At 34.3% G+C, this 27,911-nt stretch overlaps 1 protein-coding gene across 1 annotated transcript in view; it reads right to left on the bottom strand.

Annotated features, from left to right (window-relative positions):
* The window catches only part of CUL5 (cullin 5), a 99,627-nt gene that overhangs the window by 5,155 nt on the left and 66,561 nt on the right, over positions 1 to 27,911 (bottom strand). The window contains exons 8-18 of the mRNA XM_068555696.1: positions 26,380 to 26,473; positions 24,853 to 24,983; positions 24,490 to 24,597; positions 21,486 to 21,550; positions 9,537 to 9,669; positions 8,365 to 8,496; positions 5,116 to 5,239; positions 4,635 to 4,810; positions 3,907 to 4,068; positions 3,029 to 3,147; positions 2,279 to 2,402 (exon numbers count right to left, since the gene is read on the bottom strand). Coding sequence (XP_068411797.1) covers positions 2,279 to 2,402; positions 3,029 to 3,147; positions 3,907 to 4,068; positions 4,635 to 4,810; positions 5,116 to 5,239; positions 8,365 to 8,496; positions 9,537 to 9,669; positions 21,486 to 21,550; positions 24,490 to 24,597; positions 24,853 to 24,983; positions 26,380 to 26,473 — 1,368 coding nt within the window. The remainder of the gene's footprint in view (positions 1 to 2,278; positions 2,403 to 3,028; positions 3,148 to 3,906; positions 4,069 to 4,634; positions 4,811 to 5,115; positions 5,240 to 8,364; positions 8,497 to 9,536; positions 9,670 to 21,485; positions 21,551 to 24,489; positions 24,598 to 24,852; positions 24,984 to 26,379; positions 26,474 to 27,911) is intronic.

The following is a 27,911-nucleotide window of genomic DNA, read 5'->3' as shown; positions in this document are numbered from 1 at the left end:
TGTTACAACTGTATAGATAGGACAATCCCTTCACTGTCACTATGAAGTCACGTGAATTTCTCTCAACCTCAATACATGCAGATGCCATCTGTGAAAACAGCAAAGAACAGGGATGGGTGGAGTAGAATCAGGGAGAAATAAGAAAGTCTGAGCATTACCTAAAGGGATAGCTTGGATTAGCGGATTGAGCATAATTATGAATCAGTTTTAGACAAAACAAAAAAACTTCATTTTCTTTGCACATCTTATAGTATGACTATACCTGCCCATTCTACTTCATATCTCAACTCTAATCCATCTGTATTTATCCTGCTGTAGCCATAAACTAAGACTATATCATGCTTTTTCCTCCCAGAAGTAAAATTTTCCAATATCTCTTATTGAATAATACATTATCTTTTCATGGGCCATGGAAATTATTTCCTTTATTGCAAAGTTCATCTACACTTACACAGGAGGTTTAATTCTGAGCTATTTTCTTCTATTAATCTGTATGTTATGCTATTTTATTTTTGTAGATATTTTAATAAGTTTTAATATTTGGCAAGGCAAGTTCCACCACCATTAACACCTTATTTTTTTAAGGTTCTCAATCACTCTCATCTATTTGTTCTTTCTGATAAAACTGAGAATCAATTTTTAAAATTCCAAAAATATTCCTAGTTGAATTTTTATATGAAATTCAGTAGACTTGTTACTAGTATGGGAAGTTATTCAGCCTTATCATTAAAAAATATGGTACTTCGGACTTCCCTGGTGGCACAGTGGTTAAGAATCCATCTGCCAATGCAGGGGACACAGGTTCGATCCCTGGTCCGGGAAGATCCCACATGCTACGGAGCAACTAAGCCTGTGCACCACAACTACTGAGCCTGCGCTCTAGAGCCTGTGAGCCACAATTACTGAGCCCACGCGCCGCAACTACTGAAGCCCGTGCACTCTAGGACCCACGTGCCGCAACTACTGAGCCCGTGTGCCGCAACTACTGAGCCTGTGTGCTGCAGCTACTGAAGCCCGTGCGCCTAAAGCCTGTGCTCCACAACAAGAGAAGCCACCACAACGAGAAGCCCGCGCCCTGCAACAAAGAGTAGCCCCTGCTCATCGCAACTAGAGAAAGCCCGCACACAGCAACGAAGACCCAAAGCAGCCAAAAAAAAAAACAACAAATGGTAATTCATGTTAAAAAGAAGCCAGATACAAAGAGTACACTGTCTGATTCCATGTATATGAAGACCGAGAACAGGCAAAACAAAGCAATGGTGATAGGAATCAGGTGGGTTGAAGGGGGAGATTGGCTGAATGGAGACATGGGGAAATTACTGGAGTGATAGAAATGTTCTGTATTTTAATTGAGGTGATGGTCACACAGGTATACACATTTAGCAAAACACACTGAAAACTATGAAATATGTATTCTATTTTATGTAAGTTATACCTCAATTAAAAAATTTAGTAAGAAAAAAAGGAACATGATCTTTCTATTTATTCAAATCTCCTTTTGAATCTCTCAGGCAAAGGCCCCTCTCTTCATACAGGTCCAACACACTGCTTTTTAAAGAAATGCCTGTGAATTCTATGGTTTCTTCTTTTATTTTCTTAAATTTATTTATTTGTTTATTGCTAAATAGAAAAGCATTTGATTTTTATTTATCTTTTCTCTGTTCCTTTATCATATTATATGATCTACAAGTAGTGAAAAATTTTAATCTTTTCTTCTTTTTTGTTTCATGCTTGATTGCATTGGCCAATAGTTTCAAACAATATTAAATGAAAACAGTAAAAGTGGGACAACTTGGTTTTAATAAGACTATTTCTAAAGTTAAAACAGTCATACATTAGTTTGCAATAGGTATTCTTTATCATGTTCAGAAGGTATAATCCTAGTTTTAAAATATGTTTTTAAAGTGTCCCTAATTTCCCATTACAATGGAATTAGAAGTGTTAAAATTACATTTTAAATACTCAATCCTAGAATCGTACTTGTTGTTGATATACATTTATTCTCTTTGACATGCAGTCAGAGAAGTCTAACCTAAAACCAAGGTTTTGCCCAACCAACAGAACCTACCAGAGACCACCAAGTCATATAGACATCTCTTTGAGCAACTAAGAGAATGTTACTAATACAATTTTTAAATTTCAGTAAATTGAAAATTAGCTCTTCTGTACGAAAAGTCTGAGTACCTACATTCCTTTAATTTAAAAAAAAGATTTGAAGATTAAAAAAACAACAACAAAGTTTTTCAAAATTTAGACATTCTGTCTTAATATTACAAACCTGGGTTCTCAGTATTCTTAGTTGAACTATTCCTTCATTCTCTTCTTCTCTCATCCTTTCTGTAGTGAGCTGCAAGCGTCCAATCAAGTTGATTTTACCCCTTTTCTGAACTTTTGCATTTTTTCTATAAAAAACATTAAATCAAATAGTTTACAGTGAAAGCCCTTTTAAACATCATATTATAGCAACAACGTCTAAGAGAAAATACTTAGAAATAGTCTAAAAATTAATATCCAACACTGTTTAAGGGAAAAGTAACAAATAACCAACATGGAGCTTTATTAAATTGAACCCTATGATTTCCCTCAAACATGATAAAAGCTCTGTTAATAAGTGTGACTATGCTCCCTGTAATAACAAAGTTAATATAATTTATATTGCCATGAAAGTGATTAGATAATTGAAGATACGTGGTTGTAATTCAACATTATCTTCTAACTGGATCTAAAGGAATCCAGTGTGGATATCTGTGTGGATAAAGCTGCTTTAGAGTGCAAAAGGATGTTTACTTTAAAGATGAAAAGCAATATAGTATGTCAGACACCGAAACGTATCCATGAAAAATATGTAAAGAAATAATAAACATCTCTAGTTCATTAATATGTTCAATAAACTAAATGGCATAAATCTAAAGTGATGACAGCATACAGATGTTTTAAATATCATGTAAGGAAAATTATTTTGCTAAAAATAAAACATTAAAATTCAAACAAGGTATTTTTATTTTAGATCAATCAACATAAACCTTACATTAAACTGAACTCCTGGTTCACTGAGAAGAGGGTACCTTCTGTAAAGTCTTTGGGTGAGTTGACTTGAGGTTCATACAATAAAACTTGCCGTTTGAGCTTTGGAAAAGCTACTAAAGACTATGAAGAGTAAAGAGAAAACAATTAGCTTCTATAAACACTATGGAACACCAAGATCAATTCTACAACATGACCAATATAGGTGAGAAAAAATTATGAGCACAAATTCGTAATTCAAAGTTTTATTTGGTACTTCCATGAATATAACAATGTAAATGCATAATGAGGAAAGAGAATGAGGAGAAAAGAGTTGGTTATGAGGAAGCAATAAATGCTCTCTTTACAATAAGACAACCAAAAAAACCACAACAACAACAAACTAGAGGGATTGGTCATATGTGACCACAGCAAACACCATTGCCGGTTATAAATCAGCTGTTTCTCTCTAGGTAATAATTTATTTTGGAACTTTTAACAGGCATATGGAGTAGGAGGTAAAATGTAGTTTTGAACAGGAGGCTAATAAGTACATTTTACAGGGCCTCAAAAGGACCAAAGTCTTCTTATTCTTAGAATTTTGGTTATCATAAAAATCTTTGAACACATTTTCAATATGAAATCTTTGGTCATGCTCTTCACAGGCAACATTTAAATACCAACTCAATCTCTTTCTTTCTCTCTCTCTTGCCATTCTCTGTCTTAGTAACTTGCTTATTTTCAATTTTTTTTTCCATAAATACCTCACTAGTGTATTTTTCTTGCTTAAAAGTCATTTGAGTATTATGAATTCATAAATTTATTATAACACAAGCCAACACATGTTTCCTGCTATGTGAGAGGATGCAATGTTAAAAACAAAAAACATAAAAACAAACCAACCCATAAAGTCCTTCTAAGCTCAGCATCAGGGAGTTCAGTTGCAAGTTTTAGATTTTCAAAGCTGATTTTCTCTCTGGGTCTTTGGTTCCATGCAAACAATACAGCCAGCTGAAATGTTGTTACCTCCAAATCATATTGACCTACTTCATTCTTAAACGTTATCTATAATAGATAAAATAGTTAAAAAAATAAGAATCTCTTCATGATGATTACCATCTATCTACTATAATATCTCTTATATGAGATTATATACAAAAAGACTGCGAGTTGTCTTTCAATATCCATTCTTCCTTTCTTACACGGTAATAAAAATTTTAGCAGACTTTAATGACTGTCCAGAATAAAGGCTCACCTCCCAGCTTTCCTGAGCAAAAATGCGGCCATGTGACTAAGTTCTGGCCAATGAGATCTGAGTGGAATTAACGGGGGAAACTTCTAGAAGTTGCCGTTCAAGGAAGCTATACCCTCACATCTTTCCCTTCCTGTTGGGCTGGAAGACAGACATAGTGAGAGGATCATATTGGATTCTACAGGCAAGGGAATACCTTAAGGATGGTGCTGTAACCAGAAGTCTATGTCCCTAACAACTTCATGGAACAGATCTACTAAACCTGCTCAAACTTTCACTTGTGAGAGAAGGAAAGATCTATCTTGTTTAAACAAATCTTATTTGGAGTCCTGCTATTTTCAGCCAAACCAATATCTGAACTAACACACCATCTACTTACAATTCCATTTGACATGAGATGATGCCAATGTAATTTTCTACCACTATGGTTTTTTTTGTAGAATTCTTCTACTTCGGGTATCAAATCCTCCAGTTCAGTAGGAAGTGAGACAAAGACTTTTTCAGAGCTTCTTGACCAGGCACCAGCATTCAGAATTTTTATATTAACTGAATCAGCTATAGGAAAGTATATCAGAAAATATAAAGCAAATAATCTTGACAATGGGTAAAATTCAAAATACATACACAGAGGATAAGCTTTGGTGAAAAATAAGACTCTAAAGATTTTGTTAAAAGTGTCTTTCTGTTTCAAAATAAGAATTAGTAAATCTAAATTCTGTTTTGTAGGATATTTTCAAGGAATGTGGACTTTGAAACATCTTTGTCTCTATTACTGCTTAGTTTTATTTTTAATTTACTAGAAAACAAAGATATTCTTTTGTAAAATGTTTAAAAAAATGTATGTAATTATAAAGTAATACCTGGTAAAGCCAATTTATTATTTTTGTGCATTTCCTTAAAAGCTTGGTTCAAATCTTCAGATACTTTAATGTCCTGAAACATTCTAGCAAGCTTGTTTACATAATCTGCTGGCATACCAACTTCCTATGAAAACCAAAGACAGAAGAAGTAATAAATAATATATAATCTGATATAGTATTAGGAAAAATTTTAATGGAAAACTAAGTTTTAGATGCTTTAATACAAAATTCTTCTTCTCTCTTATATTTATAGAATGTTTATAATCTAATACCTATTAAATTTGATTCTTAGAACCTAAACAGAATATACAGGCAATCCTGGTTTTCTGTGCATGATTCCAATATCCATGAATTTCAGTTACCACAGTATAGTTAAAGAACACCAGTACCCCAACAACACTATTCAACTTTCAATTACCATTATATATTAAACGTGAGTTATGCATAAAGCACAAATTTCACTTCTAGCTCCTCAATCTACAAATCACTAACAAATAACAGAGCACATCATATCAGTGACCAATCACAATATTTCTTTCAAAATCTGTTAGTCATCTGTTTATTCAATTCACCCACAGACAGCAAAGCATGTAGCTTTGTTGCATCCATGTCTTCCACTGATAAATCCACATGACATTTTACAAAAACAGATAACTGAAAGAGGTAATTGGTCAAGAAAGATGATAAAAGTACACCAAAAAAAAAAAAAAAAAGAAGAAGAAGAAAAGGAAAGGAAAGAAAAGGAAGGGAGGGAGGGAGGCAGGCAGACAGGCAGGCAGGCAGGCAGGAAGGGAATAATGTTGGAAATGAAAATAAAATAGAACACAAATGGAGTTTCTGAAGAAAGAGCTAACCGTGGTTGTAATGTTTGTTGATAACGCCAATGCTGAAGAGTCTAAATATGCAGGTACAAGGAACTTAATGAAGGCAAATTATCAACATAAATGAGAAAAGTGGTAGTGACAAAAAAATTAAGAAGAGGAAGTGATGCCAGCAAAAACTTCCACGACTTTGAAAGACCAAAAGACAAAAGTTTGGAAGCTGATCCAAACTTACAGAGTATAACTCTTCAAAGTATACAAAAGGTGCTCACTAAGTAACTTGTAAGTTACATGACAAGAAGGCAAGTACTAGTCAAACTACTCTTCATTTTAGTAACAGCGTTACTGAGATATAAATCACGTACCTCAAAATTTGCCCTTTTAAAGTGTACAATTAATCAGGTTTCAGTATATTTACAGAGTTATGCAACCATCACCACTATCTAACTTTAGAACATTTTCATCATCCCCAAAGGAAACTCCATACTTACTAGCAGTCACTCCCCATGTTCCCCCACTCCTCCATTCCTGAAAACCATTGATTTATTTTTTGTCTCTACAGATTTGGCTACTGTGGACACTTTGTATTAGGGAATCATACAGTATGTGGTCTAACTGGCTTCTTTGCTTATTAGCATAATATTTTCAAAGTACATCTATATTGTTGCATATATCAGCACTTCATTTATTTTTATTACCAAAAATATTCCATTATATGAATAAACCATATTTTATCTATTTATCAGCTGACTGACCTTCTGGGTTATTTTCACTATTCAGCTATTATGAATAATGCTGCTGTGAACATTCATGTACAATTTTTTGTGTGCTCATATGTTTTCACTTCTCTTGAGTGGAATTACCTAGGAGTAGAATTGCCGGGTCAACTCTATGTTTAACTTTTTGAGGAACCGTCAGTTTTCCAAAGTGGCTGCACCATTTTATATTCCTACCAGCAATGCATGAGGGTTCCAATTTCTCCTCTTCCTCACCAACATCTGTTATTGTCTGAATTTTCAGCTATGCCAGTGGTTTTAATTTGCATTTCCCTAATAACTAATGATGTTGAGCATCTTTGCATACACTTATTGGACATTTATATATCTTTTGTGAAGAAATGTCTATTCTAATTCTTTGCCCATTTTTAACTGAGTTGTCTTTACTGTTGAGTTGTAAGAGTTCTTTATATAGTCTAGATACAATATCAGACATGTGAATTGCAATAGCAGTTTTTTCAAAGAAATACAACACTTTAAATCTGAAAGTTTATGTTTTAAATTACAGTGTACTAAATACATATTAATTTTACTAATTTTTTCTTTCTCCTATATACTTGTAACAGATAATAAGAGGTTTTTAATATTTTGACAAAAATTTCAAAGTCACAAAACAGTAATTTTCCCCAGTGACTGTTAATATTAAGATCACCTGCACAGTAATTTTTACTATCCCACACTACCAGGCAAAACAGCACTATCTGCAAATCTTTAATTTGAAATACACATATAAATGAAAAAAATATATATAAAATACATGTAGGGCTTCCCTGGTGGCGCAGTGGTTGGGGGTCTGCCTGCCAGTGCAGGGGACACGGGTTCGAGCCCTGGTCTGGGAGGATCCCACATGCCGCGGAGCAACTGGGCCCGTGAGCCACAATTACTGAGCCTGCGCGTCTGTAGCCTGTGCTCCGCGGCGGGGGGGTGGGGGGGGGGGGGCTGCAATAGTGAGAGGCCCGCGCACCGTGATGAAGAGTGGCCCCCACTTGCCGCAACTGGAGAGGGCCCTCGCGCAGAAACGAGGACCCAACACAGCCATAAATAAATAAATTAAACCTTACTTTAAAAAAAAAACAAACATATAATTATACACATTATAATAGATGTTTTATTATCATATATTAATGTAATATTATATATAATACCATATGTATAAATGAAAGACATATTCATTTATGTTATACTAATTAACTCAAATTCCATTAAAATGGACTGAAAGGAACAGACTTAAAATATTTTAACATGGGAATTTAGCCATAATTAGCATTGATTAAACTAAATAAGCCATCACCTTTTACCTATGGGTTCTTTTTCCTTAATCGATGTATTTATTTACCAACATCTCTATGGCTAAATATTTAGTACTAAAAACATCTTAAAAATGAAACGATTTGTCCGTTAGTTAAGGTCAGTTCAAATGAGAGTGGAGATACAAAAGAGTGAAACAACAGAAGCAAAGCAAGAGCAAAGGTGCTTCACCAGAAGTCTTCATTAAGAAAATATACTTTATTTTATATAATTGATGCTATATTCTTCTAAAATGTTCCATATTTCTTCAATATTAACAATATCACCAAAATGCATTACTTAAGCACACATATGAACCATGTGCTATTTTAAGAAAACCAAATATTTTTTAAAATTTTACTTACTCTTAGCCACTCTACCATATTCTCTTCAATTTCACTATCAGCAGAGATGTCTAATATAAGACGTCGTGTCAAATGAGCTTTGTGATATCTCATAAAAACGTCTTTGTTTTGTACATATTTAAGTACCAAGAGCTGTACAGAAAAAAAAGTTACTTTCAATTTACATACTCTCTTAGCCATCCCTCTCATTTAGACCTTTCTACATCCCCAATTGTCAAAATTCAGAAATTTATATAAGCAAATACAGACAGAGGCTTACTAAATTGCCCATCTCTGAAAAATAACCAGTCCTGAAATACTACAATACTTTAATACTTTAGAAGTTAGCAAATTTGAGACTGTAACCAAATAACCTTTTAGTTCTTAAAAACATTAATTTTTGAGATTTTATATAAAATGTGATAAAACTTTACATGAAAATCAATGGTTCCTCCCCATTTTTTTCTTCTACATTTCTTCTTCACTTTATTCTGACACTAATCTTCTCTCTAACCACCCCCCACCCCACCCCCCACCTCACCCTCCACTTCGCTGGCTGCACCATGCAGCTTATGGGATCTTAGTTCCCTGACCAGGGATTGAACCTGGGCCCAGTAGTGAAAGCAGTCTTAACCACTGGACTGCCATGGAATTCCCCCCACTAACCCTCTTTGTCTATACTTTCTCTGTATCTTTACTTACTAATTTTTTCCTCTTTGATGTGATGTCTTTGGCTTATATCATATAATAACAAGCAGAGACAAATAAATATGAAAGCAACTAACTTTTTATCTACACTCATTTATCCCTGGCTATCTATTTTGGAATCTCACAAAAAGAAAAAAGTGAAAAACTCCTGGTCTCTCTAATATCATTCCAAATACCACCAGCTAGCTCCATTTTCCCTTTTTTTGTCCTTTAATACGAGCTAGAATTTAATTGACTTTTAAAAATAATCAAGAAAGGGGAAGAATTAAATACTATTTCCCTTCTGGCAGCTACAGAATAAAAATTTTCAGTAAGAAAAATAACTGCTCTATAGAGATCTTGCACTGGTAAAATTTCATAATATTAGCTGCTTAGAGATATACGTTAAAAAAAAAAAACAACTGAGGCTATCACAGAAAGCCTTATAAGCAAAACACAAATTCAAAGATAATTTTAAAATTTCAAGTTAAAAAAAATTTATGTACCACTTCTTTAAGCTTTGCTTCAATCTCTTCAGAGGTTAGTTTTTTGCTTAATGGCGTTTTTCTTAGCAACATGTCACAGTAATTGGCAAGCAGCTCAGGGCATTTTGATTCAGGCTGAGTTTTTAATCCCACCCTAAAAAACAAATTAAAAGCAGTTGATGAAAATGATTGAATCTGCAAGTAGTTTTTCTAAAGCCAATTTTTCACAGATTTCTTATGTTGTATAGATCCCATGGGACTAGGGTAAGCATGTCTACATCTAGGGTGCATAGTTTAAGGAGGCACTCACTCGTAGGTTCCCATAAGTGCACTTGGAGAACACTGAGAGTGAGACCTCCTTGTATTTTGTAACCTACGTGCCACCTTGCCTCACTCTAGTGGCAGCTTTGCCAATGATCTTTAAAAGATTTTATTAAGATGCTTCTAAAATAGTTTTGAAAAACTGTGTAAATCCTTGCATATTTATAAGTTAACATTTAAAACTTTTTTTTTAAAGCGCTCAGTGTTCGATTTATTTGCAAGATGCTACACAAGTAGCATTCTCCCCTGTTTTTGACGATCTGATTCAGAACATCAATCAATATATGTTAAAACTGTTACTTCACTCTTTGAGACATAGCCAATGTAACCTAAATTTCACAGTGATATGATATATATCATCCTCCATTAAAAAAAACTGTAAACAAACTTTCCTTAAACAATGAACTTACATCTCTATTTCACTTTCCTAACAAAACTTTAAAACGAGTGTATTGTATTTTATGTTTGAAAGTCTTTCATTTATTCTTTATCCTACTTTTCTAAACTATATATGTAAATAAATTTAAATTCAACATTTTAAAACTTAGTATGTATAGATAAAATTCAACTGTTATCAGAAATGAGTTGTCCAAATTATTATAAGTACATAACTTAGCAAAACAACATAATTATATTGTGTGTGTATATAAAACATATGCATATGCAAAATTTTGTCTATGAGGTGGATGAAACTTTTTTTCCCCTCCCAATTATGAATGCAGGGTATCATCAATTTTACTTCTACTTTTTGTATTTATAAATTTATGTCTTTTCCCTAAAAAAATCTTATTCACATTAAGTTAACAGACAGGACTAGAAGAAGCTTTTCTTATAATGTTACTCAATTCACTAAGCACCTCCTGAGTTATTTGCTAAAAAACACATACTGATCTAACAAAAAAAGTTATTTTTTAATAATGGATCAAATTAGCTATCAATTGTGTTGAAAGCAAATAATTAGAAACCATTTTGCAAAAGGATATAATATCTTGTCATTAGAAATTCATTTTCTGTACAACAATACCAATTATTTCAAAATATTCCTTTCTTACACAACTTGGAGGCATTTTACAATTCAAGGCACATACCATAGTAAGAATGAAGAGAGATATGCCTTTCTTTACAAAATAGGGAAGAGTAATTCTGGAAAGGAGAAGTGAAAGGAGAAACTGCAATACTTCCACCAGAGGGCTCAATTTCAGAAAAAAGTAGATGTGGAAGTTGAGGATTTAGAAAGTGATTTCCTTAAAAGTACCTACACTGGCATTCTCTTGGGAATTCTTTCTGTATATCTTGAGGTAGATATAGCAAGTATAAAGACCACTAACTTACTTCATAAGAATCTATCCATCTCCTCCAATCTATTCACATTGCCAATGCCTAGCTTCTGTGTGAACTGCTGTAATAACTGCAGTGGTCTATCTCCCTTCCTCCAATTCAACAGGTTGAGAAGACAGTTTTCAGTCTTTTATTGTTGTTTCTTTGGTATTGTGTCATTCCCCCGATCTCTGGCTTTTTGTGTTTTGCTTTGTTTTTTTCCAGTTTTTAGCTGTTTTACTATGATGTACCTAGGAATGATTTAATTTGTAGTTATCATGCTTGAGATTCAAAGAATTGCTTGAATACAAAAGTTGGCATCTTTTGGCAATCTGAAAAAATTCTGGTCAATAGCTCATACCTCCTTTTCCTTTCTCTATGATTCCAATTACATATCGCTATAGATATATTACCTCTTCTCAGGTAACAATTTCTACCTATTTGTCTATTAATATGTATTATTTACTCATTATTATTCATGATCTATTTAAGATTCTTACTGAGATATAATTCACATACCATACAATTTATCCATTTGAAGTGTGCAATTCAATGTTTCTTTAAAGTATATTCACAAGGTTGTACAACTATCATCAAAATAAAATTTTAAACATTTTCATTACCCCAAAAACAAACCCCATACTCATTAGTAGTCAAATCTCATTTTCCAGCTATCCCTCCCTCCCAGCCCCTGGTTATAACTCATCTACTTTCTGTCTCTATGGATTTCCTTATTCTGGACATCTCATATAAATGGAAGCATACAATATGTGACCTTTTGTGACTGGTATCGTTTACTCAGCATAATGTTTTTATGATTCATCCGGATCATAGCACATATCCATTCATTCCTTCAAAAAATATTATCCTTTTATCATGGTCAAAAGATTTAGCATATTAGCCATTTTAAGTGTACAATTCAGTGGCCTTAAGTACATTCACAGTGTTCTGCAAATATCATCACTATCTATGTCCAGAACTTTTTCATTATCCCAAACAGAAACCCTATACTCATTAAACAATAACCTTCCATTCCCTCCTATCCCCAGTTCCTGGTAACGTCTATCCTACTTTTCTGTATCAATAAATTTGCCTATCCTAGATACCTCATATAAGTGGAATCATAAAAAATTTGTCCTTTTGTGTCTGGCTTATTTCACGTCTCAAGGTTTCACTCATGTTGTAGCATGTATCAGAATTTCTTTCCTTTTATGACTAAATAAAATTCCATTGCATAGATATACCACATTTTGCTTACCCATTCATCAGATAATGGACATTTGGGTTGTTTCCATTTTTTGGCTATTAAGAATAATGCTGCTATGAACATTTATGTACAAGTTTTTGAGTAGATATATGTTTTCATTTCTTTTGGGTATATACCCAGGAGTGGAGCTGATGGGTCACATGTTAACTTTACGTTAAACTTCTTGAGGAACTACAAAATTGTTACCACGGTAGCTGTGTACCAAGTATAATGATCCCAATCTCTCTCCGCATCTTCACCAACACTTGTTAATGTCTTTTTAATTTTAGCCATCTTAGTGGGCGTGAGTGGTATATCACTGTGGTTAAGCTATTAATCTTAATTATTTTAAAGTCCTTATCTGCTAACTCCAATAGTGGGATCACCTGAGAGTCTGCTTCTGAAATTATTTTTCTCTTAGTTGACCATAAATTTCTCTGCCATCACAGGACTAGTAATGTTGTACTGAATACTATGCACTGCATATAAAAGAATCATGAAGGGGGAGAGGGATAAATTAGGAGTTTGGGATTAACATATACACACTATTATATATAAGACAGATAACCAACAAGGATCTACTGTATAGCACAGGGAACTATACTCAATATTTTGTAATAATCTACAAGAAAAAAGAATCTGAAAAAAAATACATGTATAACTTAATCACTTTGCTGTACACCTGAAATTAACACAACATGGTAAATTAACTGTACTTCAATTAAAAAAAAAAAAAAAGAAGAATCACAGAGGCACCAGACAATGTTTATCTTCCATTAAGAATGTGTGTTCACCCTTTGTTCTGCTATGGCAGAGGCTGATCACTTTAATCCAATCAAACTATTTTGGTTTAAGGATGGGTTGTAGTTTTGTTAAGAATCAGTCTACCTCTGGTTACCCACTGAATCTAAGGAATGTCCCTCCTGGGTTTTCAATTGAGAGCCTAGTGAGTTTTGTCATTCCAGTCCTGTGTGACCACCAAAAGCTCTACTGTCCCCCAGCAGTACTGCTCAGCCTGAGCGAAACCTAGATTCTCAGTTACTTCTTTTCAGGGAAACACAGCTACAAAGCATCAGCTAACTTCTGAAAGGTTCTCTCTCATTTCTATAGCTTTCAAATATTTTGTTCTAGTTGCTTCTGTAGCTCTTTGATAATATTAAAATGACTATTTCCTAAATTTACCTGATTTTCCTGATTGTTCTCAGTGGAAGCACTGGCTCACCATGAACTACTATATTCCTCCTCAGGAGTGAGTCTCCCAAATAACCTGGATGATACCAGCAGCTTTATTCTTCTAGAACATTACCTCTACCACCTCCAATAGCCACAACACTCAAGTTCTACTGCCTGAATCATCTAGTAATACTCATTTTATTCCACAGAAATTTTCTACTTAATCTGGAGCTAAAGACAGGACCAGGTCACCTTAGAATAAAAAAAATAAAGAGAAAGTAATCCCCACTTCTGGGAATTTAGACTGTAGAAACAGATATAAAATGGCAAATGTACAATATTATTCACTAGAGCACTATTATTAGTAATAGCAAAGTATCAGAAAATACTTAGTGTAGAAATAAAGGATCAATTAAATAAACTATGCTATATGTACCAGACATAACACCATGCTGCTATTAAGAATAACAAAGCTATGAAAAAAACTACAGCTAACATACTAATCAGGAACAAGACAAGGATGTCAACATTCACCACTGCTGTTCATCACTGTGCTAGAAGTTCTATCTAGAGCTAGAAGTTCTAGTTAGAGCAATTAGGCAAGAAAAATAAAAACATCCAAATTGCAAAGAAGGAAGTAAAAGTGTCTCTATTCACAGATGTCATGACCTTCTATATACAAAGTATTAAAGAATCCACAGAAAAGCTACTAGAGCCAATGACTGAATTTATTAGCAAAGTTGCAGGGTACAAGATCAACACACAAGAATCAGTTGTGTTTTCATACGCCAGCAATGAACAATCCAAAAGGAAATTATATAAACAATTTCATTTATAATAACATCCAAAAGAAAAACATACCTAGAAATAAACTTAACCAAGGACATGAAAGCCCAAGCAGAGTAAAAGAGCCATCCTTGCAGGCTTGCAGCTTTGCATGGGGTGTCAAAGCCACTAGAAAGCCCTAGCATCCAGGCATCAAAGACCAAACAGGTAAGGGGTGTGCTGACATGAAGGAGTGGCCAGGTATGGAGTATGAGAGAAGAGACCAAATAGGTAAGGAGGGTGCCCATGCAAGGAGAAGGCACAATGGGAGGCATTAAGGCTCCAGTTGGATGAGGAAGGCATTCATGTAGGGGGTGGCCCAGTCTGGGGAGTCAGAGCCTCAGCAGGGTGAGGAATGCATTCACAAAGAAACAAGGCGAGGTATTGTAGTTGTAAATGCATATGTGTACCTTTAGTTTGTCCACTGAGAGGCTCTAGGACCAGTGACACCACAATAGCAATGAATACACCTAGCACCAGATTTTGTCCACTAAATACCAACGTCCACTAAAAGCAACTAGAGCTTTGTGAAAAAATGGCTGACCCTGAGGCTAGGCAAGGGAAAGTACAAAATGAATCTGTAAATCCTCACATCCCAAAAAGAAAGAAGAATTTACTGTAAAAAGGACCCAGAAACCAGCTCCCACTAGTGAAATCTAGGATAATCTAAAAATCAAAACAAAGAATAAAAGTAAATTATGGGAGTTCCCTGGTGGTCTAGTGGTTAGGATTTGGTGCTTTCACTGCTGTGGCCCGGGTTCAATCCCTGGTCGGGGAACTGAGATCCTCTAATCCATGCAGCACAGCAACCCACACCCCCCCACCAAAAAAAAAAGTAAATTATAACCCACTGAATAAAAATAGTAAACTATGAGTTCATACTGAGATGATAAATCAATGTACGAATTGAAAATTTAATGAGCAATGATGGGATCTTTACATAGTTTTAAAGTACCTGTCAAAAAATACTTAATTACAAAAAGAAAAAGAATTGAGTGGAGAAGTCTGGCATACACCAACTTAATCAGGTGATCAACCTAAACAAAATCAGTACTGGGATAAATCAAAATCATGTACCCTCCCTCAGATAAGATGCAATGAGGGAAGTCCCTGGTGGTCCAGGGGTTATGACTCCACACTTTCACTGCTGAGGGCCCAGGTTCAATCCCTGGTCGGAGAACTAGGATCCAGCAAGCCATGTGGCGCAGCCAAAAAAAAGATTCAATGAGAAAAATAAACTTTCACTTCTGCCAAAGATGCAAACCTGAATCTAATCATAAAAAACATCAGATTAACTCACACTAAGGGACATCCTACAAAATAATTGGACTGTAATCTTCAAAATGTCAAGGTAATGAGAGTCAAAGGAGAGATAGTTCCACATCAAAGAAAAAGGAATATAAGAACTAAATGCAAAAAAAAAAAAAAAAAAAAAAGAACTAAATGCAACACATGATTCTGCAGTGGATCCTTCTGCTATAAAAAATACAACATGGTCAATAAATTTAAAGGGATCTGCGGAGTAGATGGTTATTATGCATCAAAGACAATTTTCTGACTTTGACAGTTGTATTGTGATTATATTTGTAGAAAATATACACTAGTGTACTTGGAATAATGAGCAACTTACTTTCAAATGGTTCCAGAAAAAAAAGTTTTAATGTATTTCCAAAGAGAAAAGGATAATAAACTTACAACTATATGTACGTTATTTTGACAACTGAGAAGAAAAGATTCCTTGTAAAGCACCACTTAACCAAAACTACAACTAGATTAAATTTAAAAATTTGAAATGCCTGTGTCTATTAAAGGAATCGAACATGTGACCAGTATCTGCCCATAGAGAAAACTCCCGACCCAAACGGTTTTACTAATGAATTCTACCAAACATTTAAGGAAGAAGTAATGTCAATTAAACTAATTCTTTTAAAACATACAAAAGGAGGGAATAACTCTCCATACTTTTTGAGGCCAGCATAATCCTGAAACCAGAAAAGGACAAAGATATCGAAAAAATGAAAACTGTACAAGGCACAAAGGCCAGAAAGAAAGTGGTAAATCCACAAATATAGACAAAAAATATTTAACAAAACACTGGCAAATTAAATCCAGGAATATATAAAAAGAGTAATACAGCACGACCAAGTAGAATTTATCCCAAGAATTCAACCTTGGTTAAATGTTTTCTTAAAAAAACCTATGTATCCTGAAGAAGAAAAATGGAGCTGAAGGAATCAGGCTCCCTGACTTCAGACTATATTACAAAGCTACAGTCATCAAAACAGTCTGGTACTGGCACAAAAACAGAAATATAGATCCATTGAGCAGGATAGAAAGCCCAGAAATAAACCCATGCACCTATGGTCAATTAATCCATGACAAAGGAGGCAAGAATATACCATGGAGGAAAGACAGTCTCTTCAATAAATGGTGCTGGGAAAACTGGACAGCTACATGTAAAAAAATGAAATTAGAAGACTCTCTAACATCATACACAAAAATAAACTCCAAATGGATTAAAGACCTAAATGTAAGACTGGACACTATAAAACTCTTAGAGGAAAACATAGGCAGAATACTGTTTGACATAAATTGCAGCAGTATCTTTTTTGGATCTACCTTGTAGAGTAATGAAAATAAAAACAAAAATAAACAAATGGGACCTAATTAAACTTAAAAACTTTTGCATAGCAAAGGAAACCATAAACAAAATGAAAAGACAATCCACAGAATGGGAGAAAATATTTGCAAATGAAGTGACTTGACAAGGGATTAATCTCTAAAATATACAAACAGCTCAGGAAGCTCAATATCAAAAAAAAACCCAAACAACCCAATCAAAGAATGGGCAGAAGATCTAACTAGACATTTCTCCAAAAAAGACATACAGATGGCCAAAAACACATGAAAAAATGCTCAACATCACTAATTATTAGAGAAATGCAAATCAAAAATACTATGTCACCAGTTAGAATGGTCATCATCCAAAAGTCTACAATACAAAAATACAAAATACAAATACAAAAATACAATATACCAGTCAGAATGGCCATCATCAAAAAGTCTACAAACAATAAATACTGGAGAGGGTGTGGAGAAAAGGGAACCCTCTTGCACTGTTGGTGGGAATGTAAATTGATACAACCACTATGGAGAACAGTATGGAGGTTCCTTAAAAAACTAAAAATAGGGGCTTCCCTGGTGGCGCAGTGGTTGAGAGTCTGCCTGCCAATGCAGGGCACACGGGTTCGAGCCCTGGTCTGGGAAGATCCCACATGCCGCGGAGCAACTGGGCCCGTGAGCCACGATTGCTGAGCCTACGCGTCTGGAGCCTGTGCTCCACAAGAGAGGCCGCGACGGTGAGAGGCCTGCGCACCGCAATGAAGAGTGGCCCCCGCTTGCCACAACTAGAGAAAGCCCTCGCACAGAAACGAAGACCCAACACAGCCAAAAATAAATAAATTAATTAATTTTAAAAAAAAAAAAAAAAGAAAAACCCGGCATTCGCTTTAAAAAAAAAAAAAAAACAAAAACAAAACTAAAAATAGAGCTACCACATGACCCAGCAATTCCACTCCTGGGCATATGTCCAGAGAAAACTATAATTTGAAAAGATACATGCACCCCAATGTTAATTGCAGCACTATTTACAACAGCCAGGACATGGAAGAAACCTAAATGTCCATCAAAAGGGGAATGGATAAAGAATATGTGGTACATATATACAATGGAAGATTACTCAACCATAAAAAAGAATGAAGTAATGCCATTTGCAGCAACATGGATGGACCTAGAAATTATATTAAGTGAAGTAAGTCAGACAAATATTATATGATATCACTTATATGTGAAATCTAAAAAAAATTAAACAAACATTTACAAAACAAAGAGACTCACAGACTTCAAAAACAAACTTATGGTTATGAACGGGGAAACGTGTGTGGGGGGGGGATAAATCAGGTGTTTGGGATTAACATATACACACTACCATATATAAAAAAAATCATCAACAAAGACCAACTCTACAGCACAGGGAACTCTACTCAATATTCTGTAATAACCTAAATGGGAAAAAAGTCTGAAAAAGAATGGATATATGTATATGTATAACTTAATCACTTTGCTGTACACCTGAAACTAACACAACGTTGTAAATCAACTATACTCCAATATAAAATAAAAATTAAAAAGCAGAACTGAGGTTTCCCTCAGGTTTCTTTCTGAGAAGAAATTCTGCCCAAAGATGTATAATCAATTCTTGCCCAAGAATTTCCAGCCTGCTAGCCTGCCCTACAAACTTTGGATTTGCCAGCCCCCACAATTACATAAGCCAATTCCTTTAAATAAATCTCTCTTCTATCTCCCCACTCCCCTCCCCCAAATCAATGTATTTCACCACATCAAAAGAATAAGGAAGAAAAACCTTCTGGTCATTTCAACACAGAAAAAGCATTTAATAAGTCAACACCCATTCATTATCAAACTTGCAGCAAATTAGGAATAAAAAACAACCCAATTAAAGGCATCTATGAAAAACCCTCACCTAACTTTGTACTTAATGACAAAATATTAAGGCTTTTCCCCTAAGCTTGCCAAAAAAGGCAAGGATGCCCACTCTCACTTCTGTTCAACACTGTACTTATGATCCTAGCCAGTGCATCAATCCAGAAAAAGAAATAACTGGTATAAAGATGAGAAAGGAAGAAATAAAGCTGCCTTATTCAAAGATTACATGATTTTTTACATAGAAAATCTTAAGACATCTAAAAAAGAACTACTAGAACTAATAACTTTAACAAGGTAACAGGGGGTAAGATCAATATACAAAAATCAACCATATTTTTATATACTAGTAAAATACCAGAATATCAAAAGCACTCAAGGGAAAAAAAGAACAAAGTTATACCAGCTGACTTAAAGACTTACTGCAGAACTATATTAATCATGGCTGTTTGTAACGGCCAAAGGATACCCATTTAATTCAGTGGAATAGAATAGAAAGTCCAGAAAAACATACATATTTTTAAGTCACTTGATTTTTCACAAAAGACACCAAAGCAGCCCAGTGGGGAATGGGAAGTATTTCCAACAAATGGTGATGAAACCACTTGCTATCCATACAGAAAAGAAAAAAATGAAATTTAATCCCTAACTTACACTATATGCAAATATCAATTTAAGGTGGCTCTTAAATGTAAATATGAAAGCTAAAAATTATAAAGCTTCTAGAAGAAAACAGAAGATTATCTTCTTGTCCTAGTGTCAGAGGTAGACAAAGTTTTCCTAGACAAAACATAGAAAGCAAAATCCACAAAAGAAAAGCATATATCTTACAAAGGACCTACATACAGAATATATAAGAACTCACAGCTCACTAATAAAAAGGAACAACCCAATAGAAAAAAAACAGGCAAAAAATCTGAACACTGTTTAAAGAAAAATATAAGAGTACCAAAAATACCAAAAAAGTGTTCAATATCAATAGACATGAGGGAAATGGGAATCAAAACTATACTGAGATAATACTACATACATCCAGAATGACTAAAATTAAAATGACAACACTAAACGCTGGCAAGAACAAGGATTAAGTGGTATTCTCATACTTTGCTGGTAGGAGTGTAAAACAGTACAACCACTTTGGAAAGCAAACCACTGTGATACAAAAAACATGGATAAATCTTAAAACACTATGCTGAGTTGAAAAAAGCTGTACACAAAAAGTACATATTGTATGAATTCCATTTATATGCAGTCCTAGATCAGGCAAAACTAACCTATGTTGAAATAATCAGAACAATAGTTGCCTTCTGGAAGGAGGTGGGACTGATTGGAAATAGACATGAGGTAATTAAATTCTCAAGGATGATGAAGATATTGTGTATCTTAATAGGGATGTAGGCATTTGTCAAATCTCACAAAATTATACACCTAAGATTTATGGATATGACTGTAGGTAAATTTTATCTCAAAACAAACACAAAATTCAATTAACGACTGCATGCTGAAGTGTTTAGGGAGCAAAGTTTACTGATTCTTGCAACTTCTTTTGAAATGCATTTAAAAGTTGACTGATGGATGTATAGGGAGATACATATAAATATACATACACATATACATATAAAGATACATATACATATAAATAAAGCAACAGAGTGACTTTACTCTTCAGTTTGAAAATTTTCATTAAAAAATGCTGGAAGTAGAGGAGAATAAGTTAAGACCTTTATGTATTCATATGAAGAGATCTCCAAGATGTAGTGTTATATGTTTCATATTTATAAAGAGAACACAATAAATGCCCTTCTAAACAATGCCAATAAAACTGTATGACCCAAGTGTCTTCCACTGTGACGGCACTCAAATAACTTACACGGTTCAAAAAAATACAAAATGAAAATGATTAAAAATAAAACAACAACATAGCCCTGAACAATTACTTTTCCTTCTTGAGAAATGCTATTTTCGAATATTTTAGCATTGTGTATAAAATTTATTTAAAATTAAGAAAGAAGATTTTTCCAATTAACCTTTAGCACTACTTAGTACAACTCTGAAGATACTATAACTAACTCAGATTAATATTTCATTAACTTTTCATTTTCAGATTTTCTGTAATAGTAGTAGCACAAATAAATCCATCTTACTTGAGATGAGATCTCACCAATGAGAGATCAACTAAAAAAATAAACACATAAAAATTTACATTGAAATTGATTTCCCTTAAAATCATTACGGTAAATAGAGTCATATTTAATGCTTTTGTAGGTTATAAAATAACTTTGGTGAATAACAAGGAGGGAAAAACAAGTAGAGATTCAAAAAGATTAAGAAAAAAACGTTTTTTTACTGAAAAAAATAAGGTCAACATTCTTTGCTCATAAGAGGAGATAATATAAAATTTAAAATCAAGACAGAATTTTTAATAATCAAAGGCAGCAAAAATCATAAAAGTTAAAAAAATGAAAAACAAACCTGATAGGATTAGGGAAACAGGGCACTTTGCATATCCAATAACATATAATACACGCCAAAAAATTTAAGAATTTTAATGTAAGCATTTTAAACATATGATTTAAAAAACTTACCCTTTCTGCTTCAAAGGTAATTCAAGTTTAAATATGGTAGCATCATTAACAACTGCTTTATATGCCTGAAAATAATATAAAATAAGATACGAACATTATTTTTAATACTTAAAATAGTTAATTATAATTCTAAAAATACATAAAATACAAATTAGTTTTTATTTTTAATGATGTATCTGGCCTGACAGAATTTTTCAAGTCAATGATTTCAACATGCTCTTTCTCATGCTATGATTATCATTATTCTCAAGTGAGGTCTTAACGCTGCCTGACAACCATAACATTTTCTCTTGTCCACACATTCTCCTAGAAAACATTTTCATACCACCTCCTTTCTTTTCAAACCTCCAATATTTCCTCTCCCATGCATACTCTCAGCTGATGATGTGGTTTCCTATTTCATTGAGAAAACCGAAGTAATCAGAATTCCCTCCTTTTTTCTCCTGTATCATCAATTTCCCCCCCCCCTCCATTATTTCTACAGCCTCAATATGCATACATATTATCCTTTAAATCTTAAAAATTCTCTTTTGGCTTTGTCCACCTTCAGCTACTGCCCCATATTTCTCTCTCTTTAAGCTAAACTCCTAGAAGAATTATCTAACTCACTGTCGCTAATTTCTCTACTACCATTCTTATTTGAAACTGTTCTAAACAGGCTTTCACACTACTACTCCAACAAATCATTCTTGTCAAAGTCACTCACAACCTCCATGTTGCTGAAGACAATGGTTAATCTCCATCTTATCTGACCTATCAGCAGCATTTTAAAACAGCAGATCATGCCCTCCTCCTGCAAAGTGCTTTTTCCACTTGTTTTCTAGCACAGCACTCTCCTGGTCATTCCACTCATTCTCCTCTCTCCTCAGGAAAGATGGCTGGTTCCTCATCGTTCTGATAACTAACTTTTAAATGCCCCAGACCAGTCCTTGGATCTCTTCTCTTTGCTATCTTCACTCTTACTTTGGAGATCATAGCCACTGTCAGTGCTTTAAAAACCATCTATATGCTGAAGCTCCCATATTTATTTTTGCAGGCCCGTCCCCTCCCTTAAGCTCCAGATTTGATGTTGCCATATGGATGTTTAATAAGCATTTCAAAGTTAACTTGTTCAGAACTGAGTTCCTAATCTCTCTTCAACCATCTCCCCAAAACCTGCTTCTCCCAAAGTCTTCATCTTCCCTCATCTCAGCAAGCATATACTTCTAATTGATCAGAACAAAAATCTGAGTGTCATCCTTGACTGATCTTTCTATCACATTCCACATCTGATTCCATTAGCAAGTCCTGTATAGCCTATTTTTACAATATAATCAAAATCCAACCACTTTTGACTACCTCCACCTACTATCGTTCTGAGCAGAGCTTCCATAATTACTTAACTGAATTACTTAAATAGATTCTTAACCCATTTCCTTGCTTCCTCTCTTGCCCCCTTCAGTCTATTCTTTTTGCAGCAGGCAGGTGATCCTGATAAAATGTAAGTCAGATCCTGTCATTTGATTCAAGATCTATGACTTTCTATCCTACTCAGAGTAGAAATGAAACTCCTTACCATGGCTCAGTCTTAACATGATCCGGCCTCCTGTTATCTCGGACTACTTACCTCTGATTTCCTACTATTCTCCCCCTCACTCAATCCATTCTGGCCACAATGATCTCTTTCTTCTCTGGTTCTGGAACATGACAGGTATAATCCTGCCTTAGAGCCTTTGCCATTTGCTCTCCCCTCAGGCTAGAGTATTATTCCCTCAGAGAGCCACATGACTTATTCCTTATCAACTTCAATCTTGATTTGAATGTCACCTCATATAAAGCCTTTGCAGGCCACTCACTTTAATATTTCAAATGACCTCATTACCTCCATACTCCCTTAACCCTTTTCCTACTTTATCTACCTATGTACCTTACCTACCTACCTTTCTTTCTATCCATTTATTTATCTAAAGGTAGACAGACAGTAATTTTAAAAAAATGCTACTGGAGAAAGTTCATTGTGTTTTTAGAGTCTAGAAAATAATTTCACTTGGGAAGTAAGGAAAGGTAGTTGAAGAGGGGGAAAAACTAATGGTAATTCTAGTGATAGGTTTATGATATTAAAAAAGATACGGGGCTTCCCTGGTGGTGAAGTGGTTAAGAATCCGCCTGCCAATGCAGGGGACACGGGTTCGAGCCCTGCTCTGGGAAGATCCCACATGCCGTGGAGCAACTAAGCCCGTGCACCACAACTACTGAGCCTGTGCTCTACAGCCCGTGAGCCACAACTACTGAGCCCTCACGCCACAACTACTGAAGCCCGCACGCCTAGAGCCCATGCTCTGCAACAAGAGAAGCCACCTCAAGGAGAAGCTGGCGCACCACAACGAAGAGTAGCCCCCGCTCACCGCAACTAGAGAAAGCCCACGTGCAGCAATGAAGACCCAATGCAGCCAAAATTAAATAAATAAATAAATAAATAATAAAATAAATAAATAAATTTATTTTTTAAAAATTAAAATAAAAAATAAAAAGATAACGACTCTAAGGATAATACTGTTTCATTATCATTATCCTAGACTATAATGATGGGAAAGAAGGTATGGAAAGCAAGGATAAATGTGATATAACTCTCACAAGAGCCCTATGAAAGGAAACAGGACAGAGAAATCAACTCTGCTTGGGATAGGATGTGGGGGGAGGCAGAGTATCAAGGAAATTCCAGGAGAAGTATACTTTGAGCTGAGTCTTAAAGGAAGGATGAATAAGAATTCAATAATCAATAATATTCAAAAACAGGAAAACATTCTTGAAAAATTAAGAGAGCAACTTTCTAGCTAAATTCTGGTTCACAAGCATACCCAATGCTTACAAAAGCATAGAAGAAACCAAATATAATATGGTTGCCCTCCACTGATGAAAAATCAGAGTTGCTAGGTTTTTTAGTTTGTAATTTAATAGCATAATGATGCAAGTTTCTTATTAAAATTAAATTATGACAACAGTGTTAACATACAGGGATATATACCTTGTCTCTTGCAGTAAGAAATCGTGGATCATCTTGAAAAGCTTCTTTGACAAGTCTACTAAATCTATTAAACAGTGTAAGTAACTGCTCAACATATTTCTCAGAGTCCTAAAAATAAAGTGTTTTATATTAAGTTGAGTTTAAAAAAAAAAAATACAAAAAATGAGAAAATATAAACATAATTTTTATAACACACTATAGCTTTAAAATTTGGGAACTTTTCTGAAATATTTTTTTATTAAGAAAGGTGTTCCAACATTACTGTTTTGCCATCAATTTAAAATACCCAATTTTAAATACCCTATCCTGCATTTACAAAATAACTTTGATATATATCTATCATTGTCATTGAGGAGAACTTACAGTAGTAATAGTTTCAGCAGCTGCTACCATATCTGCCAGGCCTGCACTGATGATATGTTCCTCCAAGTCTTTCAACATTGGCTCTATCCCATTAGGAACTTTGTCCATTAATGAAAACATCAAATGTAATTCTGAAATGACAGAACACACCCATGTAATCATTTCATCCATCAGAACAGACTTTCTCTTTGATTTGTATCATGGATCTAGAATGCCTATGATAATAAGAGTGTGGGGAAATATTAGCTGGAAGTTGATAGCTTTACTAGTATTCTGTGGGTGCAATTAGTTTAGGAGTTGTTATAGTAAGTACTATAACTTCCTGATCTACAATCTCAGTCTGACAAATATTATTTTTAAAAGAAACTCTAATTAAAGTGATCACACACTGCAAAACCCAACTCCTCTTAAAAGGTGAGTCATTTGACCTTCAATGCAATAGAATATATTTATTCTAAGAAATACAAAAGTTTACACAGAAAATTAGTTACATTTCGTAAAGTAGATGCAATATTAAATACACAATACACAGTCACATCACTAAGGGGTAAAATAATGTCCTCAGATTGTCCAGAGTAACAAGGTAATATAAAACTGTATTCATAAAGAATTTTTCAGTTTACAAAAAGCACTTTCTCCTATTATCCCATTTAATTGACCTTCACAATAATCTTACCTCACAGAATGGTTACCACTAGATAAATCCTTTTGAAGGGAGTCCACCTTGGATCAGACATAACTCTACTTAGTTTGGCATACAGAAATTCAAATATTTCGTTTATGCCAAATGAGAAACTTGCTTTTACTCCAAAATACTTCTGAAGAGTGTATAGACTTAAGTGAACTGAAATACATACTTGAAAGACAACTAGAGATTAAATAGGACCTTGCAATTTTATGCAATGAAATCTAGAGAGTAATACATCAAAATGTTAAAAGTGGTTGTCTCTGAGTAGTAAGGATATGGGTAATTTTTACTGTATTCTTTTTGGTATTAATGTACTTGCTACCTCCCAAAACAGAACTTTATCATATTTAAGTAATAAAAAAATAACATTTAAGTAATAAAAAATACACTTCAGAAATCTTAAATTATAAGATATTTGGGGGGAGAGGGATGAAGACTACCAACATAGAGTGTTTTATTACTTTTTAAAAATATTTGCCACAAGGTTCCACACAAAAGTCAAAATACCTAGTTCTATCCTTTACCATATGTTTACCATTTAAATTAGCCTTTAAAAGCAGCATCCTACTTTTGAGAACAAATTGAAATTCGCATGTGAGCACACACAAACATACTGATACCTAAGGGGGAGAAATGCTTAAAACATAAGTTTATAAAGAAGATTTTCTTTACAGTGTTTCTAAATATGCTAAATATTTTTATCATTTTCTTTACACAGTTTGCCATAACAAAAATACCTATGTATAAAAGAATGATCTAACAGCAATTTATTAAAAGTGATGTGCTTCAAAGATATCCTCTTAAAAGAGTATGAGAACTTTATGTGATGTTTTACCTACTTTCAGTTTCATTTCGCTTGATCATGCCTTGGCACTCTGCTAAGATAGTCTCTTTAAAGGATGTCACCAGGGCATTTACACAGCATTCCATGAGCTGAAATACATCAAAAATTGGTCAAGGCTATTATAAGCACAAATAAGGCACAAATCTATTCCACTCCATTTTGCTTCATAGTTCCATAAAACCACAATGTTCAACAACAGCAAAAAACTAAGAATACTGAAAGTAGATTTTACTTACCTTTACTAGAGGATTGTTGAAGATGGATACTCTTATTTTAGTTTACCAAAGCATACTTCCCCCTAAGGAAAAGGCTATAGAACTTAGGTTCTCTTTAGAAATTTTAATGAAAGTCCCCAACAAGGGGAGGAAAAAAAACTTTTTAATGTACAAAACAAACTGAAAAACTAAACTTCAATGAACTCTTATCTGGAGAGAACCTGTGTTGGAATTAGATTCTAAAATGCTAGAAGTATGAACATCCACTCAACACATAGTAGGTTTCATTGCTGTGAGCACCAAAGAAGTGTTAGGATACAGAGAAGAATAAGCTATAACCTCTGCTTTGGAGAAGATCACTGTCTTATTGAGGGTGGGGAGGGAAGCAAACTTTAATAAATACAACTCAGTTAAGTGGCAAAACACACACACACACAAACAGAAACAAACCAAGGAACTACTATTTTTTTCTGGGTAGTTAAAAAGGTCTCATCCACAAGATGAAATCTAAATTGGATCTTGAAAAGTAAGTACAAATCTTAAAATGGATTGGGTATTCTAAGAAAAAGAAGCTGAATATGAAGAGACAGTGGGAGAGAAAGCTAGAAAGGTAGACTGGAGCCAGATTATGAATGAAAATCTATGGTTTGGGATTTTACTCTATAGGTAGGGAAGGTTTTAAACAGAAGATAAATGTAATGAGCTTCTATTCCCCCACCAAGTCATTTTTAAAAGGACAGTCTAACGTCAGCAAGGTAGGTGGTACTGAGTGGTGGTAGGGAGAATGGCAAACATGGCTGTTGAAAGATTCCAAGTAAGATGGTCAGGGTCTCATGTTCTGGCTGGCTCCATTCCATCACTGCTCCTTCGTGTCATATATTTACTCTCCTTGCAGGTATCAAAATGAACAGGTTGTGATTACTAACACAAGGTACACTAAGGCTGATATCTCTCTTCTGAAAAACAGATCATCTGTCTGTATTAAGGAAGGGAATTGTGTGTGCCTTAAAAGTTCTTTGCTAAAAATTCCTCTTGGAATTGACATAATGTTGTTAAATTACTGAAGTTAAATTTAGGTAATGGAGATTCATTATATCACTGTTTCCACTTATTAAAATGTTAAAAAATTTTCCATAATAAAAGGGTTTTTTTCAGGTCCCTCCCTCTTTGAGAATTACACTAATGACTTTAAAGTCCATGTACGTCAATTTCTGCCCTAAGAAAAACAACATACATATGAAGTGGTTGAGAAATTTCTGCCAAGGTGGGAAGCTCTGCCCCAATTACTGAGTAATCTCATTCTATACCAGCT

This window comes from Eschrichtius robustus, chromosome 11, assembly GCF_028021215.1.
Source record: "Eschrichtius robustus isolate mEscRob2 chromosome 11, mEscRob2.pri, whole genome shotgun sequence".
Lineage (NCBI taxonomy): Eukaryota > Metazoa > Chordata > Mammalia > Artiodactyla > Eschrichtiidae > Eschrichtius > Eschrichtius robustus.
Note: the sequence above shows the minus strand (reverse complement) of the source record. Positions and strands in the feature narration are given on the sequence as shown.